The 18,444-nt window shown below is 34.5% G+C and overlaps 1 protein-coding gene across 1 annotated transcript; it reads right to left on the bottom strand.

The window, feature by feature from the left end:
* Positions 1-16,655: 16,655 nt before the first annotated feature.
* LOC146996322 (uncharacterized protein F54H12.2-like) lies at positions 16,656-17,954 on the bottom strand. The gene has a single exon (XM_085821419.1). The coding sequence runs from the start codon at positions 17,952-17,954 to the stop codon at positions 16,656-16,658; it is 1,299 nt and encodes a 432-aa protein (XP_085677545.1).
* Between the last annotated feature and the right edge of the window lie 490 nt (positions 17,955-18,444).

The following is an 18,444-nucleotide window of genomic DNA, read 5'->3' as shown; positions in this document are numbered from 1 at the left end:
CTCTTTAGATGCGCTTTGCATTGCGTTGTGCTTAATATTCTTGGTAGTTTGACGTGTTACTACTAATTATGCTCTGTGATGCTGAGAAGATCTGTACGAGCATTTCTATGGAAAGTTCGAGAATTCTGAAGTGATTCTTTTGATAAAATAAATTTTATCTACCTATCAACGTACCTGTGAGCATTCAATATATTACGGACCCGTACGCAGGCAGCAATATGAATTACCTAAGGTACTTGGTTGTTACCATGTTAAAATTAGAGGGCTGTTTCATAAAAGTGAATGCTTTCCCATTTCTTTTTATGTCAGTATCAAAATCTTCCGTGATAGTCATTGGTACATCCTTGTTCATGTTCACAAAAAAGATAAAAACTTTTCATTTTTATTGACCGGTGTTACGCTTTTCATAAACCACAATCTGTCACAAATATTGCAAAAATTACGAAAATCATTATCTTGACACCATCACGAAATTTTTGACAAAATATTGTGTATACAACTGATCAATTTTTCTTATATGACACACACCGTTGAAGCGTCTCTCCACTGTAATCTTGTAAAACTACACCTAAGTTTGACAATTTATTATTGGCAACAAGAGAAGTTGAAGCACCTTGATTTTTCTGAAAATTAAAAACTTCAGTTTGTTTTATTTTCTTCTGAATATTTTCACATTATAACTTGTCACGTTCTTCCCTTTTTACAGCTAAGTTTTATTATTATCTTTCAATAAAAATTTTCAATTTTTCTTCTTGCGTCCGGCAAGGGTTTACTGTAATCCAATAAATCTTAAATAATTTTTTTTCTTTAATTTTTCTGCTTGTCTCTTGTAGTGTATTCTTAATGCATCTTCATTTTCCGCATTTTATGTTTATTTTTGTGCAAGCAAATCAGGATATTTCTCCCACAACCGCTCGCTGTCGACATGGAACAGAACGGTGTTATAACCTAATTTGGGTGCGCGCAATTGTCATGTCTTCAAAATATAGTGTATATTTTTGCCTAAATTTGGGACTTCACTGTGGCTCAACCACAGTTCAATTTTCAAAAAACAGTTTATTTCAAATTTTTCCATTTAAAAAAAATGTGTTTTTGTAATGGTCACCTTTAACTACAAATAAGTCATAAAAGAAAATTATAGTTTCTTGGGTTATTGAGATATAAGCGTTTTCTACTAAGACATGCTTTGTGTTTTAATTTTTTTTTTGTCCCTGAGACCGTCATTGAGGAACGTGGTTCTATGTTAAAAAACATAAAGTTAAGCAAATAATTAAGACGGCACAGAAACTGTCTGATGGAGATTCCTCTAAATGAAGATACTTTATGAGAGGCACTGAAAAATTCCGCGCTTCTTACCGCGAAATCCGAGACTTACATTAGTCTTTCATTAAGTTAAATTCACCAGATATTTTAAAATATAATCTTATCTCATCCTTATTAAGCAGTAACAGAAAGCCTTTCAGTTAACGTTTGTTTCTTTTCTTCCTTTCAGTTACAATGATATTTACGTTTGTTTAACTTATACATACTTTCTTAATCTGACTTATACCTAACACATTTTTCCTCATACAAAGTTAACTTTTTCAAATGCGGTTTTGCCGAACGCACAAGGTATTAATGACACAATGCCAGCGTTCGGCAAGGGTTTACTGTAATCAAATAAATCTTAAATAATTTTTTTTTCTCCAAATATCCAATGACTAATGCTACTGTTAGTGAGCGATGAACCGAAAAAACGAACCGATTCAGTTCAGTGAACGAATGACTCTGATCTGCTATTTTATGGGACACAGTACAATAGTAACCAAGCAAACATACGCTTTCCACACAAGTGTCTGAATACAAATGAATTTATATACTTCCATAGTTAATCATTAATTCATTAATTCGCTGAAGAATATACACCAGCTGCAAAAGTATTGTCTAACCTGATTTCTCCCAACTTTAGTATCTTTAATCTCGTAAATGAGTCTCGTAAATCCGGTGGACACCTATTGTTTAACCACAGCATACTGGGCTTATAACGTATTCTGTATATTACGAACGAATTTTCTGGACCCGTCCAATTTCATACGTAATGCTATTTTATACGGCTGTAGCCAAATTCCAAATGTATAAAAATCGGATAAGATTAACTTTGGGAATATTTTAAAATTTGTTTTGAAGAAAAGTTTTTGTATTTTTAAAACTTTCTTTAAAGAAGAAATTCTGTAATTTTCAACTGAAATACTACTAATCCTTAAATTCATCCTATTTAGGAATGAGAAACATTTTTAAGTAGCTGTTTTCTTTTTTCCTTCATCCTATCTTTCTCTGTATTCTAAACAAAAGACTGTGCGAAGTCGGTTGTGAGTTGACCGTGGGCAGATGTAGCATTCAGTTATTGGCAAAGCAGGGCACGCAGTAAATATACCTCAAGAGATCCTAATGTGTCACATATTGAACCAAAGAAGCATTCATCCATTGAGACAAAGAGCTTAATAAATTCTTTGACTGAGCTGTTAGACAGCATTCTGACAGCGGATGATTACTGATAATTGCAAATGTCCCTTTTAGATGGAAATGTGTAACAGGATGGACGGGTCTAAACCTTGACCTTTATCCTAAGTATTTTTTGTGTAAAATTAATAACGTATGAAAAAACTGAAAGGCTACGGGACAAGAAATTTACAAATTGCATGTAATAATAATTTTAATTAAATTTAAATTTCTATTTAAAATCTAAAATTTCTATCAATAACATTTGGGAGATGTGATAATATTAATTACTCTTTCTGTGTGATTCATCAATAAATTTTTACACTTTTGTGAGATCTATTTTGTTTTATCGGAATGGATATAACGGACCACTGGATATTAGAAAATCAAATTTTCGGTCCTTTGAGGTTCATTGTAGTGGAATTCGACTGTACTTATGAACATAAACATACTAGCACACGTTAGAGACAGCCAAAAAAATATTTCGCCAATTCAACAAAATTCTCTTAGTGATGCTGATAACCAGAATGTGCCAAATACTCTTGATACTCAAGTTGATGATGGTGGGAAAATTAATCATGTCTTCATAATGATCAGAATGGATGTTTGATAAAAATATCCTTTTCTACATAAAAATTCTACATATAAATAAAATTTTGCATTTGTTCTTTTGTAATATAACAGCTATAAAACATATGCTGTAAAAAGGAAAGGTTACTTAATTCATCATCGAGCATGTTAAAATTGAATCACCTTGTAGAACTGCGACATCATTTTCAATTCGATAAAAACTGCTCAGAAGCAAACTGGGGAATAATATCCTTCATGCAAAGCTCCAAAAAATGAAAGAAGAAACTACGGAAGTTGCAAAAACCCACATGCAGGGTGCCATTCTGTGCAGTCGAAATTCGAATCTAGTACTAGCATTTAATTCTAAAAGAATTTAACAACTTCTATATCTCCTCCTGATGTATAACAATTTCTGACTCACGACGGTTCCATTTTGTAATTTTATGATGCTAACGTGATATTCATGAAAATCTGCAGTTCCAGTTTTCAAAATTACTACTGTATAAGCAGTAGGCATTAAACTACGGAAGGATGACGTAATCATGCCGATTCAAAACTGAGTGTAAATTCCATAAACAATGAATTGTTATTTAGTCTATATGTCAACGGCAAGAAAAATAGACTTGAAAAAAATAATCACATTTATGTAATTTTTGAATTATTTTAATATTAAATTCGTTTGTGTAATTTGGAATTTTTCTATTCTATCTCAGATTTAAACAAACCTTGCCTTTTGAATTGTTATTATTACCTTATTGGTTTTACGTTTTTGATGGTTTTGAATAGTTATTATTATCTTATTGGACAAAGATTTAAACAAATCTTGCCTTTTGAACTGTTATTATTACCTTATTGGTTTTACGTTTTCGACGGTTTTGAATAGTTATTATTATTACCTTCTTTGTTTTACGTTTTTTTGATGGTTAGTTGTCTGGTTTGATTTATTTATTTCTTTTGCCGCTTTATCTTTTATATTATTGCATTCGACTGCACAGAATGGCCCACTGCATGTGAATTTTTGCAACTTCCGTAGTTTCTTCTTTCATTTTTTTGGAACTTTGCATAAAGGATATTATTTCCCAGTTTGCTTCTGAGCAGTAAATTCTATAAACAATGAATTATTATTCAGCGTATATATCAACGGCAAAAAAAATTACATTTATTTAATTTTTGAATTATTTTATTATTAAATTCGTTTGCTACTGTAATTGGGAATTTTTTTATGCTATCACAGATTTAAACAAATCTTGCCTTTTGAGCTGATAGTTATTATTTATTACCTTATTGTTTTTACGTTTTTGATGGTTGGTTGTCCGGTTTAATTGATCTATTTATTTTGCCGCTTTGGCTTTCATATTATTATATTGCACGATAAATTGGCTTATATTATTACAACTTTAACTCTAATTTGTAATGCGATGGAGAGGAAGTAATTATATTTATTTAATTTTTGAATTTTTTACTTATTATTATATATGTTACTGGTAATTTAGCGTTTTGCTATGATAATTTTGTGTTGTTTTATCATTATCACACTCTTGTTTTTAACTTTTTTTTGCCGGTTAAGTTTTATTCGTTCAATTGATTACTTCTTTCGCATTTTTTTTTTACTTCCGTGGGGCGAAGTAAAGAAATTATTGTAAACGCGAAAAATTTCGGGTATCGTATTTCAACGAAAATATCCATTTGACCGCTCTCGATTCCATTTGAACGATGTTTTTGTGTTACAATTATAGAAACGGACAGGATAACTGACTCTTTTTCCCCAAACGGATTCTGAAACAGATTTAAAATGGATTCAGAAGATGGTGTAACGTCTGTATGCAAGTTCAAACGTACATATGTATGTATCTCGCATAATTCAAAAACGAGTAGCCTCAGAACGTTGAAATTTTGTATATGAGACTGCAATAACATGTAGAATTGCACCTAATGAAATTCGGGGAAATAAATTTAAATGAAATGCAGCAAAAAATTTGCATAATCTAATAGGCCTGTAGCGGCAGCGCCAAACAGGCGATACAGGCTCAAAAACTCTGGAGAAAAGCGCCAATTGGCGAAGCAGTAAACCTGCTTGATAACCCTACGGACTGACGGGAAGAGAAGAATTTCCCCCGGCAGTTCTAAGTACAGCAGAAGTCCATTAGTCCGGCATCCAACAGTCCGGAATGCCCGATAGTCCGGCATCGCTCCGGAAAATTGTAAAAATTTTGGTTTTCTCCAAAAGTGTGTCTTTAAAGCAAATAAAACCGCTCGAGAGCTATTCGGAAGTTTTCGGGGTAGTTCGAGATCATCCAGAAGCGCTCGGTATTGTTCGGAAACAATTAGCGGCCGGCTAGTCTCAGCTGTCACAACAAATTCAGGCGCAGTGCAGCTCCGTTAATCAATCACGAAGCGTCTTCGCCATTTTCTTGTGCGTTGTTGTTTTGTGTCCTTTCACATCGCAGTAAACGTAACTTTTGAAACTGTTTATAAAAAAAGTGATTTTCGTTCTAACTGTACAGTGACCATGTTTTCAAAACCTAAGCCTTCGAGTTCAAAAGGAGAGAAACGAAAACACGTAACACTGACTCTCAATCAGAAACTAGAAATCATCAAACGGCTAGAAAAAGGCGAGAATAGAAATGTTTTAATGAATGAGTTTAATATTGGCTCATCAACTATTTATGACATTAAAAAACAAAAAGATGAACTAATGAAGTTTGCTTCTCAATCGGTAACAACTGAAAAATTGGCTTCTAGACAAACATTAAAAAAACATTAAACATTCGTGACTTTTTTAAATCTAAGTGAAATATATTTTACAGTACGTGTACATACATTATATGAAATGTAAAATAAACTTTGTTGTATGTATTTGCATACTGTATTTTTAGTTTAATTATTAACCTAATTGTTCTTATAATTACCGCCCCATAGACCGGAATTTTCGGTAGTCCGGCACCGAGCCGGTCCCGAACGTGCCGGATTATCGGACTTCTACTGTAACGACTTCAGTCTGTGTGTGTGCGTGTCTATGAAACAACTCGTCTTGTGCCTTCCACGTGATATGTAATGCCGAACTGTGGTGGGACTGTACGCTTCCTTAACCCATTATTATGTATCTATGTTACTTCTTTCTCCTTATTAAATCTCATTCTTAATGTTAAATGCCTATCTCAATTAAGATTGCTATTTTCATAAGTAAGGCTATCTATACTTTTGTAGGCACGCGTTACTCGCGCGTAAGTAGTAGGCAGAGTAATTCGTGCGGCGGAAGTGACGTCACAGAAAAGGGGCGTGGCCTAGACAGCCGCCATATTGGATCACGTGACTGCCATCCACCATTTTGAACCACGTGGTTTTCGTCCGCCATTTTGGAACACGTGGTCTTTCATCCTCCATCTTGAATGACTCCCGCCATGTTGGATTATTTTTTAATCTAATTTTCTTTCTAATTACTTATTAAATTAATTAATGTTTTATTTAATTTAAATTATTTATTGAATTATCTTCGAATAGCCGCCATTTTGAATCACGTGGTTTTATTTTTTTGCTGGAGAGCGCAGATTCAAAAAAAAAATCACCAGCCAGGCCCGAACCCGCTATGTCGGGATCTGCAGCCACGCGCTTTAACCGCTGAGCCACGGTTTACTTAGCGACGAGGTATAAAAATGGGTACTTGTAAAAAAAATGACAAAGCGTTCAACGTGTGTTTCACATCCCTTTTATTTATTTTTTTCTTTTTCTATGTGTTAATTTATTTTTGTTCATTTGGAGTTTTAATTTTTCTTAATGAATATTTTTAAATTAGAAAATTAATGATTTTTTTTTCAATACATTTTTCTAAGTGGGTGATTTCATTTCTAATGGGAAGAATGTTTCAAAATCATTTTATTATTTGCAGCGAATGAGTTAAAAACGGTATTTTTTAAAACATTACTGGATTTTCTTAAATACATGTTGCTGCTGGCGCCATCTAGTGTACATAACATCTACTAAAGTTAACAGGATGGTTAGAAAAATGAAGAAGTAATATATATTTTCTTTCCACGGGAAATCGAACCCGCTGTCCCCGCAAAAATGAATAAAAAGGAATTGAGGGGGACCACATCCAGTACTTTAGGCGATACCCCACAATTCCTTGGTTGAAATGGTTCTTAATTATGTATATAAGGTTTGAAACGCCATCTTGGATTGAACGCCATCTTACTCTGAATCCGCCATTTTGAAAGATTTGCTTTGGGGAGAATGACATCACCCATATCATGTTTGTGCATGACTTTGTTCGAAAATGGCGTCTGCCTTTTCACTCCTCCTTTGGGTAGACATCCGCATAGGCGAACGAATACGTTTCTGTGGACCAATCAGAAAGCTGAAAAATGATATCATGGTCTCTTAGCCTAGTAGAGTAATGGAAATTCCCTCGTGTTGTATGCTGCAACTTCAGTACAACCTTTGCCTTGCTCTTGTGTGATTACACGTGATTATTAACAGCATATTAGTTAGTACTTTGTGTGAAATATGTCGTTATCTAAACACAAGGGTTCTAAGAATGTAAGTCTTACATTTTCTTTCTTTAAACTATACTTAAGTTTATTAATTTACCTTATACATATATATTTAATTATTTCTTAAATTCACTCAGGTTATTTTTCTGGATTCACAATTTTCTCTCGATTCAGAAGATGATGATGTAAGTTATATATATATATATATATATTTTTTTTTCAATTATCTAGTATACAAAACTGTTGCAATTAATTATTGTTGTTACAGCGTTACTTATGATATTTATGTAATACTGCAATAGGAGGTTAGTTATACACGTGGTACTAATTAATTTTTTTACTTTAGTGTATGGGTGCAATGACACAAGAGTTTGAGGAAGACATAGAGGAAGTAAGATTTATTACTACTATTACAACTTTTTTATTTATAATGTATTTTGTTACAGCGTTACTTATGATATTTATGAAATACTGCAATAGGAGGTTAGTTATACACGTGGTACTAATTAATGTTTTTTACTTTAGTGTATGGGTGCAATGACACAAGAGTTTGAGGAAGACATAGAGGAAGTAAGATTTATTATTACTATTACAACTTTTTTTATTTATAATGTATTTTTTCTCTACAAAAAAAAAAAAAAAAAAAAAAAAAAAAAAAACTAATTTCTGTTCCTTCCTTAAAAGATAATGGGTGAAACGACTCAAGATTTTGTAGAAGATACTGATGAAGTAAGGTTTTTATTACTTTTTATTTACATTGTTTTTTTCTTGTATTTTTTAAAAAAACTATAAGTACCTTTTCCCCAAAGTTAATAGGTGAAATGACTCAAGATTTTGCAGAAGAGGACGATACCTTATTTCTCCCTCTCTATTATCAAGTAGGCTCAGGATTTGAGGTATATGATCAACGTACTTTATATTTTATTCTCTGTGTATTTTTGCTTGCCTATTTTTTTCCCTGGTTATTTCACTTTATGTTTATTTTTCCAGATTCGTTCTGGTCCTTCAGGTGATGGCAAAACATTTGTCGCGGATGTAATTCGAGAAGATGTAAGTTACGTTTTTTTTTATTACCTCTTTTACGCATGCCTTTTTCCTCATGTTCTTCCTAATTTTTTTTTTTTTTTTTTTTTTTTAAGGTTTAAAATTCTGTTATCCTCGAAGAGCGGTCGCGCAGAAAAAATAAGAAGTACCAGGGAGAAGAAATTTCCTATAAAGCAAGGATTGACTGCGAAAAATTACCTGAAAGTTTGCAGCAAACGCCCCTCTTTGCAGCCGTGAATGCTGTAAGAGCTTTGTTCATGGCTTTAATTCAACGCACTACTAATGGCTTAAGATCGTCCGATCTAATTCGTTTCTGCATACACGCTAACGGGTTGGATAAACCCATTTCAACGAAGTTAATGTCTGTTGCAGAAATGACTGTTGAGAAAGTTACATCGGAAGTAGTAAAAGTATTACAATCAAAAGATCAGATTGTCTTGGATGAGGGCTTTACAGTAGATGTTCTAACGATTTCAAGGGATCTTGGTCGAGGCCCTAGTCGTATTCGAAAAGTAGTAAATGTTGAAGTTGACCGGCTGAGAAAGAAGTCAATTCTTCACATACCTGAGGATGATATAGGACTCTGTTGCGCGAAATCGATTGTTTTCGCATTGGCTCATTTGGAAAACGATAAATCTGCGATAAATAGTATGCGAGACAGTCGGCGTCCCGCTCTTATGAAGAGAGCACGTGGTCTCCACGAGGAAGCTGGTGTTCCGTTAGGTGCCTGCACCTATTCAGAAATTTCAGTATTTGAAGAGCATTTGAATGTACAGATTGCTGTTATCTCGTCTGAAAATATGAATAAGGTATTTTTTATTATTATTTAAGTGATGTTTAATTTTTCTTTGAAAGTGATTTTTTTTTAATGTTTCTTTTTATTCCTACCTTTATTATAGGTTTCTTACAAAGGTGTTCGAAGGCCACGACTATTTAAGTGATGTTTAATTTTTCTTTGAAAGTGATTTTTTTTTAATGTTTCTTTTTATTCCTACCTTTATTATAGGTTTCTTACAAAGGTGTTCGAAGGCCACGACGCATCAATCTGTGGCTACACAATAACCATTTTGATGTGATCAAGTGCCTGAAAGCATTTTATGCTTCGAATCACTATTGTGAAGAATGTGAGAAGCCATTTAATAACATAGAAGACCACCATTGCCCAAATGCCTGCAATATTTGCAATCGATCAGAGTGTATTCCAGGTGAAATGAAGAGATGTCCAGATTGTGACCGTCTTTGCAGGTCAAGTGATTGTTTTGATTTCCATAAGTCAGTTAGGGGACAACAGATATTTTCATTCTGTGATCTAGTGAGTGTGTTTTATGTATTCAATATTTCTTTTTTCTTTCTTCACATGATATTGAAATTAATGAAATGTAATATTCTCTTTTTTAAGATATATCAATGCAGAAAATGTTGCCAGGTTATACAGCGTCGTAAATGTCCACGGGAAAATCATCGCTGTGGTACCACGATATGTAATTCTTGTAAGAAATATGTGGTCGCGGGCGATCACCAATGCTTTTTGGGAAAAACGGAGCCAAAGGACCACTCAGACCTGCACATCTTTTTTGACTTTGAGACTGATCAGACCTCGGGTGAACATGTGGTAAACCTTGCTGTAGCACAGTATGCAGACGGCCAAGAACAAGTGTTTAAGGGGTATACAGCCTGCCAGGACTTTTGTGCTTGGCTTTTTGCTCCTAACCACAAAGGATTTACGGCTATCGCTCATAATATGAAGGGGTAAGTTCATCTACATGTTTATAATGTTATTTCTGTATAAGATTTTTTTGTTTTTTAATGTTTTCGTTGTTAACATTTTTATTTATTTATTTATTTACAGTTTTGATGGCCAATTTATAATGTCTTGGCTTTTAGAACAAGGCCTAACTCCAGAAGTTATACCAAATGGATCTTTGCTAATGAGTATCTATCATAAGACCCTCAATATCAGAGTGATTGACTCTCTGAATTTTTTACCGATGGCGTTAGCCAAACTTCCACAATGCTTTGGTCTCACCGAGTTAAAAAAAGGGTTCTTTCCGCACTTATTTAATACGCGAGAGAATCAAAGATATGTTGGACCTCTTCCAAAAGTCGATTATTACAGGCCAGATACTATGATGCCATCTGTGCGAAAAGCATTTTTATCTTGGTATGAAGAACACAAAGATGATGAATTTGATTTTCAAGCTGAAATTTTGGCATATTGCAGGTGTGTAACTCTTTTATGAATTTATTTTATTTTATTTATTTTTGATTAAAAGTAAATAATAATAAATTCTATTTTTTTTTTTTTACAGATCCGATGTGGATATTTTGCGTCGATGCTGTTTGGCATTTCGAAGTCAGTTTCTGAATGTTTCCAATGTTGATCCATTTCGGTAAGTTTTCTTCCTCATATTTATTATTGTTGTTATTTTCCGATGTATAGTCATTTTTTCTTACTATTTTCACCCTTCCTCCTCCCTTAGGTATGTAACAATAGCTTCCGCATGCATGGCCGTTTACAGAAACATGCACATAAAACCAGAGACCATATCCATGGTCCCCGTTTATGGATATACGAATAAAACCAATTACAGTGTTGACGGTATTAGATGGTTGGACTATGTGGCTTATACAGAAAATATAAAAATCCAACATGCTCTCAATGGATACGGTGAATGTAAAATAGGTGGAGTTTCCGTAGATGGGTTTTGTGAAGAAAAGAAGACAATTTATCAGTTTCATGTAAGTAGTCTATTTATATTGATTCTTTGTTTTTTTTTCTTACCTGTTTTGAATGATTTTTTTTCCAGGGATGCTTTTATCATGGGTGCGATGTATGCTATGATGCTGACGTGAAACAACCACTCAAGGGTGTAGCAATGGGGGTTCTTCTTCGCCAGACGAAGGAACAGACTGCGAAACTCCAAGCCTTGGGTTTTACCGTAGTAGAAATGTGGGAGCACCAGTTTATCAAAGAAAAAAAAACAAGTGACACTCTCAAGACCTTTCTTGAAACCCACGGGCTCCAGGATCGCCTAAATCCTAGGGACGCGTTCTTCGGTGGGAGAACAAATGCAGTGAAGCTATATTACGAAGGCAGTGCCAAATATGTGGATTTCACTTCGTTGTATCCTTGGGTATGATATCCCCTTAATTTTAAATTTATTCTTGTATAAATAGGCAAACTGTTTACAAAGTTTTTTTTTTCCCCAAGGTCAACAAATACTGTGTTTATCCAGTTGGTCATCCGAAGATCATTACAGAAAACTTTGAAGACATTGAAAAATACTTCGGAATCGTAAAATGTAGAATTATCCCACCAAGGGAACTATATCTACCAGTCCTTCCTCACAGATGTAATGGGAAACTATTGTTTCCATTATGTCGAAGCTGCGCTGAAAACCTCCAACAAAGTACATGCCGTCACACGCCGGAGGAACGGGCCCTAATAGGCACATGGGTTGCGGAGGAAGTCAAACTTGCGATCCGGAAAGGATATCAAGTAACCAATGTGAGATTCTATATTCTTTTTCCTATTTATTTGAAAAAAAAAATATTTCAATTAATTTTTTATAATAATAATCCTTTTACTTTTTTTTTTTACTTAGGTTTACGAGGTATATCATTTTAAAGAGACTTCAACTTCGTTATTCAAATCTTATATTGATCTATTTTTGAAGATAAAACAGGAGAGCAGCGGATGGCCTGCAGAATGTCGGTCAGAAGAGCAAAAGGAGAGCTACATTAAGGAATATTTACAAAAAGAGGGTATTCGTCTAGATTCCTTAGAAATTGCAAAAAATCCCGGTAGGCGACAAGTTGCCAAATTAGCATTGAATAGTTTCTGGGGGCGGTACGTACTTTCATTTTTATTTTTTTCCTCAAAATAAAAAAATTAATCACTATTTTTTCTTAAACTAAACTGTTTACTTTTTTTTCAGTTGGGGGATGAATATAAACAAAGTGCAATTAACATTTGTGAATTCTGTGCCACAGTTCAATAAGATTCTGCATGACTCTACCAAGAATGTAAGTTTTATCTATTTTTAACTTTTTTCCATAGGTTAAAAAAAATGTGAATTTTTTAAATCTATTTTATTTACTATTATTTAGGTTAAAGATGTTTGTTTTCCTAATGAAGAAGTGGCAGCCATATGGTGGGAAAAAACTGACAAATTTGTATCTCAAGACACAACTACAAATGTGTTCTTAGCGGCATTTACCACTGCTTGGGCTCGACTAAAATTATACTCCGAAATGGAGAAATTAGATTGCGCAGTATTATATCACGACACTGATAGTATAATTTACGCCCAAGACGGTAATAACGACCCACCCATTGGAAATTTTTTGGGTGAATTCACGGATGAATTAGATGGGGATACAATTACTAAATTTGTATCTGGTAAGAAACTTTTTTTCACACTGATAAAAAACTTATATTACATAAATTATAATTCTCAGGCTATACGTGTATACACACACATATATATATATATATGTTTTTTTTCCCAGGTGGTCCGAAAAATTATGCGTTTGAAACCGAAGCTGGTAAAACTTGTTGCAAAGTGCGTGGATTCACCTTAAATTTTCGGAATTCTTAGCTACTTAATTTTGAATCGGTGAAGAGTCTGGTATGTAGCTTGGATCCTAGTATAACCACCATCGAAATTGAAAACCCGATGAAAATATGCCGTGAGGCGAAGAGAAGAAAAGTCGTCAATAAGGTTGAGAAAAAGTTATACAGAGTGGTTTACGACAAAAGAGTAATACAATCGGACTTGACCACCCTTCCCTACGGTTATTAGAAAAGCTTCGTAAGTTTTATTTTATTCATTTTATATTGGTAAAATTTAAAATGTATGACATTATTGCATGTATTAATTTGTTCAACACTTGATTTTTAGGGTTCTTTGTCGATTACAAAATGTCTTGCCCTGAAGAAAAAGAAAAGAAAAAAAAAAAGAAAAGAAAAAGGCCCTATTCAGGGCCACCAAATAATAAAAAAAGGTCCTTTTCAGGGCCACCAAATAATAAAAAAAGGTCCTTTTCAGGGCCACCAAATAATAAAAAAAGGTCCTTTTCAGGGCCACCAAATAATAAAAAAAGGTCCTTTTCAGGGCCACCAAATAATAAAAAAAAGGTCCTTTTCAGGGCTACCAAATAATCATTAAAAAAATTACACGCTTTTATAAGAAGTTGACATCCAATGAAGGAAAAGAAAAAAAATTAATGTTTCCCGACCCCTTCATCTTGTATATAAAGAAAGGTAAGTCTCACTTTATTTTTATTTGTAATAATGGAACTACCGAGATTGGTTCACCCTTCAACCTGTCTGGTCAGTGGCCCTACGGGTTCGGGCAAGTCGGTTTTCGTTAAAAAACTAATAGATCATAGCATATTTTCGCCCATGCCTGAAAAAATTATTTATTGCTACGGAGCATTTCAGCCCCTATTCAATACTATAAAAGGTGTCGTTTTCGAAGAAGGCCTACCTTCTTACTTGAATACTATTGAAAATGCCCTTGTTATAGTAGATGATTTAATGTCCGAGCTAGGTAATGATACGCGTTTGAGCAACTTATTTACAAAGGGCAGTCATCATCGAAATATTTCCATCATTTTTATTGTTCAGAATTTATTTCACCAGGGAAGGGAAATGCGCAATATAAACTTAAATTCCCATTATTTAGTGCTCTTCAAGAATCCAAGGGACAAAAGTCAGGTGATTCATTTAGCCAGACAGATGTTTCCAGGTAAAAACAAATCCTTTCAGGAAATTTTTCACGACGCCACAAGCCCCTCCTTTGGATATCTGCTTTTGGATTTTCATCCTATGACAGGCGAACGCTTGCGCATGCGCACGGGTATTTTTCCGGGAGATAAACACTATGTATACGAACCGCGTTAATCAGTTCTTATCTTGTCTGCAAGAAGGAAACATGTCTGCAGTCGTCATCGATTTTCAGGGCTTTCAATCGTCACCCCATTCCTTCGTAGTGAAGGAATTAGCCTTTTACGATGTGCAGCATGGTCATCACGGTCGGTGGTCCTTTCAGCCTCCGCAATCTTGGGAAATCCTATCGCCCCGTAAACAGAAGACCTACGCGTGGGTTATCCGCAATGTCCATAACATGCCCTGGGAAAGTGGCAAATTGTCCTATACAGCACTTAGGAGCGTTCTCATGTCCCTGTTTGCCTCGTATGATGAAATCTACGTCAAAGGATTAGAGAAAGCCAAATTTTTGAAAAAGCTTTCCGGATTAAATATTTTGAACTTAAATGATCTGGATTGTCCTAAAATCGACAAATTGCAGATACCTACCGTGAATTGTCCCTTTCACGCGCCGCAGTTTCATTACTGCGCTCTACACAGAGCCGCAGCTTTTGCTAATTTGTATCCAGTATAAATAGCTCCACGTTTTAAATCCAAGTATCATTATTTGTTCGATATGTCGTCGCATACACACCTCCCATTAGAGCAGCTCAAACTTTTGCAAAAGTCTAAAGTCAAAAGACAATTGCTGCAAAAGTGTCCTAATAGTGTCATCAAAGCTGTATGCGAATGTGCCCTCAATGTTTTAAAAGGAAATGTACCCATCTCAAAACGTCAGAAGAGCAGATTAGCTCCTTACAAAAAGACGTTACGTCGACTGGGAGATAAAAGAGTTCCTCTGTTTAAGAAGAGAAAACTCCTCGTTCAAAAAGGTGACGGTTTCTTGTCACTCCTCTTACCTGCAGCCGTGTCTCTACTAGGATCCCTTTTCCATGGATCACGCTAAGAAATTTATCCTAATGCCATTGGATCGAGCACAAAATTTTTCAGAGGATCATGTATCGGAATTGGATCGAGAAATGAAGGCTATCCTGTCCAAGAAAATTCCAGACTCTGAAAAGGCAACACAATACCTACAAATTCTTCAAAAATTTGTAAAGTTCCCGGAGATGAATCAAGTACAACCCGTTACCGAAGAGTCAAAAATTATCGACAAACAACCTCCTGATATTTCTGAAGCTATTATGGAATCGGCTCCTGTCAAGCATAAGAAAGTGGCCGAAAACATTTTATTATTTTTAAAAAGTCGTCCAGATGTTTTTTCATGGACGCCTGCTAAAGAACTGGTTTTGCACGGCAATGTTCTGCCCCATACAAACATTGAAGTCCTCATTTCACATCTGATACGTAATAAGAAAATGAAGCCACCAGGATTTGAGCAGTTTCAATCGACGCTTAAAGAAACCAACTTTCCTGAAACTTTTGTAAAAAATCCCAATTTACACGAGAAACGGCAAATGTATGCTTTACCTGTAAGAAAAAAACCAAGACTTATGTATGGAAAAGGTTCCACAAAGTGGATTCATCTTTAATTGTAAATTTTTTTTTAATATAGCTTTTTTCAATAAATAGTGAATTTCTTTCACTTCATGTGTATTTTATTTTTCTTTTTTACAGCAGGTAAAGAAAAAAAAATCTTTATTTTTTGAAAAGTGAAGGGAAAAAAAATCATTTTTCTTAGCTTAAAAATGTTTATTATTATTTTTTTGTTGTTGGATGTAAGTATAAATACATAAGCAAAAGACAAACACAGAAAATTAAAATTACATTTTTTTATTTTTTAAAAATTATATTTACAGCATATAATTTTTTCACAAATTGATACATTCTAAAATCATTTTTCTTTCCAGCTAGTGGAGTTACAATAATCTTCATACAAAATCCTTGACATCGCTTTACAATAAAATAAATACAAAATTGTCCACACACATTGGACGTTGGACTTTGAAGGGGTATTGGGTTCCATAAAACATGATGAAACGTCTCGATGTATCTGGATATATCTTCTCCATAGGTTTCGGGTGGTAAACCAAAGGAATCGAAAAATTCGACAGTCTCTTTGTTTTCCATGTAGATAGCTAACCAATGCGTTCCTGTCTCGTCATGTTTATCCGTGTTGATCACAATTGCAGCTGGGAAACTTTGAAGCTTTGGAATTATGTCCGAGGGAAAAACTCCTTTAAAATGTCTCTGAGAACGAGGATCTCGAGAGAGTATTCGATGGATCTGCAGAGAATTCATTAGTTACCAAAATCGTAGATGATATTTCTAGATTTATTGATTTCTATTAAATTTTCAAATTCTGCATAGACTATTACCGATGTTGTTATTGGCAGAGGAAAACCGAATTTTACCTCCATTCTCAAATTACTATGACGCACTAAATTCAAATGAGACCCATCACACAAATCAGGTGATAGATCGAAAAGAAATAAACAATATCCTTCTGGATATTCTGATCTCGAAAGATACAATCCCCGGTTTTCAGCATTGGTAAATAAATTCTGATAGGCACGAATGAAGGTTTTATTCATAAAATCAGGTTGAAGAGGATTATGAGGCACAGGTTGCCCATCTACGTAAATGCCAATAAAATTGATATGATTGTGCTTAAATTCAAAGGGAGACTTTTTATAGTTTCCATTGAAAGCATCGTTATCAACGCAAGCAATAATTAAGCGTTTAGGCATCTGACCAGTAAAAATACTATCTTGGACAAAACTCATATTTCCTGATGGAATAGAATACACTTTGCAAAGCACTCGGTTGATAGGATATTTTGCTGTCGCTTTTTCTAAACTTTTTGCATGCCCTAAAATTACACCTGGACTGACTCGAACTTTGCGTACAAATAGTGAGGCATGTTCCAACGACACTTTAAAATTTCCTTCTCCCAATAAGCAAAATTCCGGTTTGCTGCGGATAAGTTTAATTTTCATGTCGACCATGTTCAACAAAAGTCTTTCTTGATGAAACATATCTAGGTGTAACCGTCCAATCATATCCACTGTAGCACTAAGTTTAAATATTTCTGCGCGTTTATTGAATCCCTCATTAGGTTGCTTATCAGTGGTATCAAAGACATTCATACGACCCGCAGTATCTTTAAAATATAATTCTGATGATAATTGAGAAGTTTTCGTATCAAAACCATGATTAAGTAGTTTTTCTATCATGGCTCTGTAAGGGTAAGTGTTATTGCTAGAGGAAATAAGTCTTTCATTTAAGCTGATATCCACTTGAGAAAAGAGGGAATGCAAAAACAAGTTCACGGGTCCTACCTTATCATCTTTTCCGAGAGAGGCGCCATTGCTTTTTAAAATTTTAACTTTGACATATAACTGAGTTTGAGATAAATCCAAATAGTCGTCACCACTACCCGCGACATTGAATTCGACAGGACTTCCATCTGTCACATTCGCAAGGGGATGAAATTCTATCCATTGTCCTCTTTCTATAACTGTTTGGGTTGGAGGTAATGTAAATAAATTAAGTTCAGATTTAGCGCATTCTGGTGAATCTTTTAAAAGGAATGCCATTATGAGTTGAAAATATCACGTCGTTGCACTTTCCTGGCTTTAGATGAAATGAAGCGTTTGGGAGACTTGCGCTTCCTTTTAAACTTTCCGTGACCAATCATCTCATCTGCTTTCTGAACTGCTTTCTTTGCTAATTTTTTCCCAGTTTCTTTAGATCTGGTTTTGAGGGATGTTTTAAATTTTTCCCCCGATAACACGTCGCTTGCAATTTGCGTTCCTGTACGTAGAGCTTCTTTTCCAACAGTTTTTGCTCCCTTAATTAAAAAAGGCATGGCGCTACGGAAAAGTTTCGCAAAAAATCCACCTATTCCGTATCCTTTCTGTAAAACCATTCCCTGATAATACGGCAGACCCTTTCCAGTTTGTCCCACATAATAATCCTCAAAGTCCTTGGTGCAACAAGCATATGGAACGAGCATTTTGATACAGCTTCTAGAACGTTTACGCTATAAATGAATATTTTTTCCCTTTGTTGAAGCTTTTTATAGAA

Source organism: Stegodyphus dumicola, chromosome 7 (assembly GCF_044657685.1).
Source record: "Stegodyphus dumicola isolate Sdum_Otavi_A_Nest chromosome 7, ASM4465768v1".
Classification (NCBI taxonomy): domain Eukaryota; kingdom Metazoa; phylum Arthropoda; class Arachnida; order Araneae; family Eresidae; genus Stegodyphus; species Stegodyphus dumicola.
The sequence above is the reverse complement of the archived record's forward strand: the minus strand, read 5'-3'. Positions and strand labels throughout refer to the sequence as shown.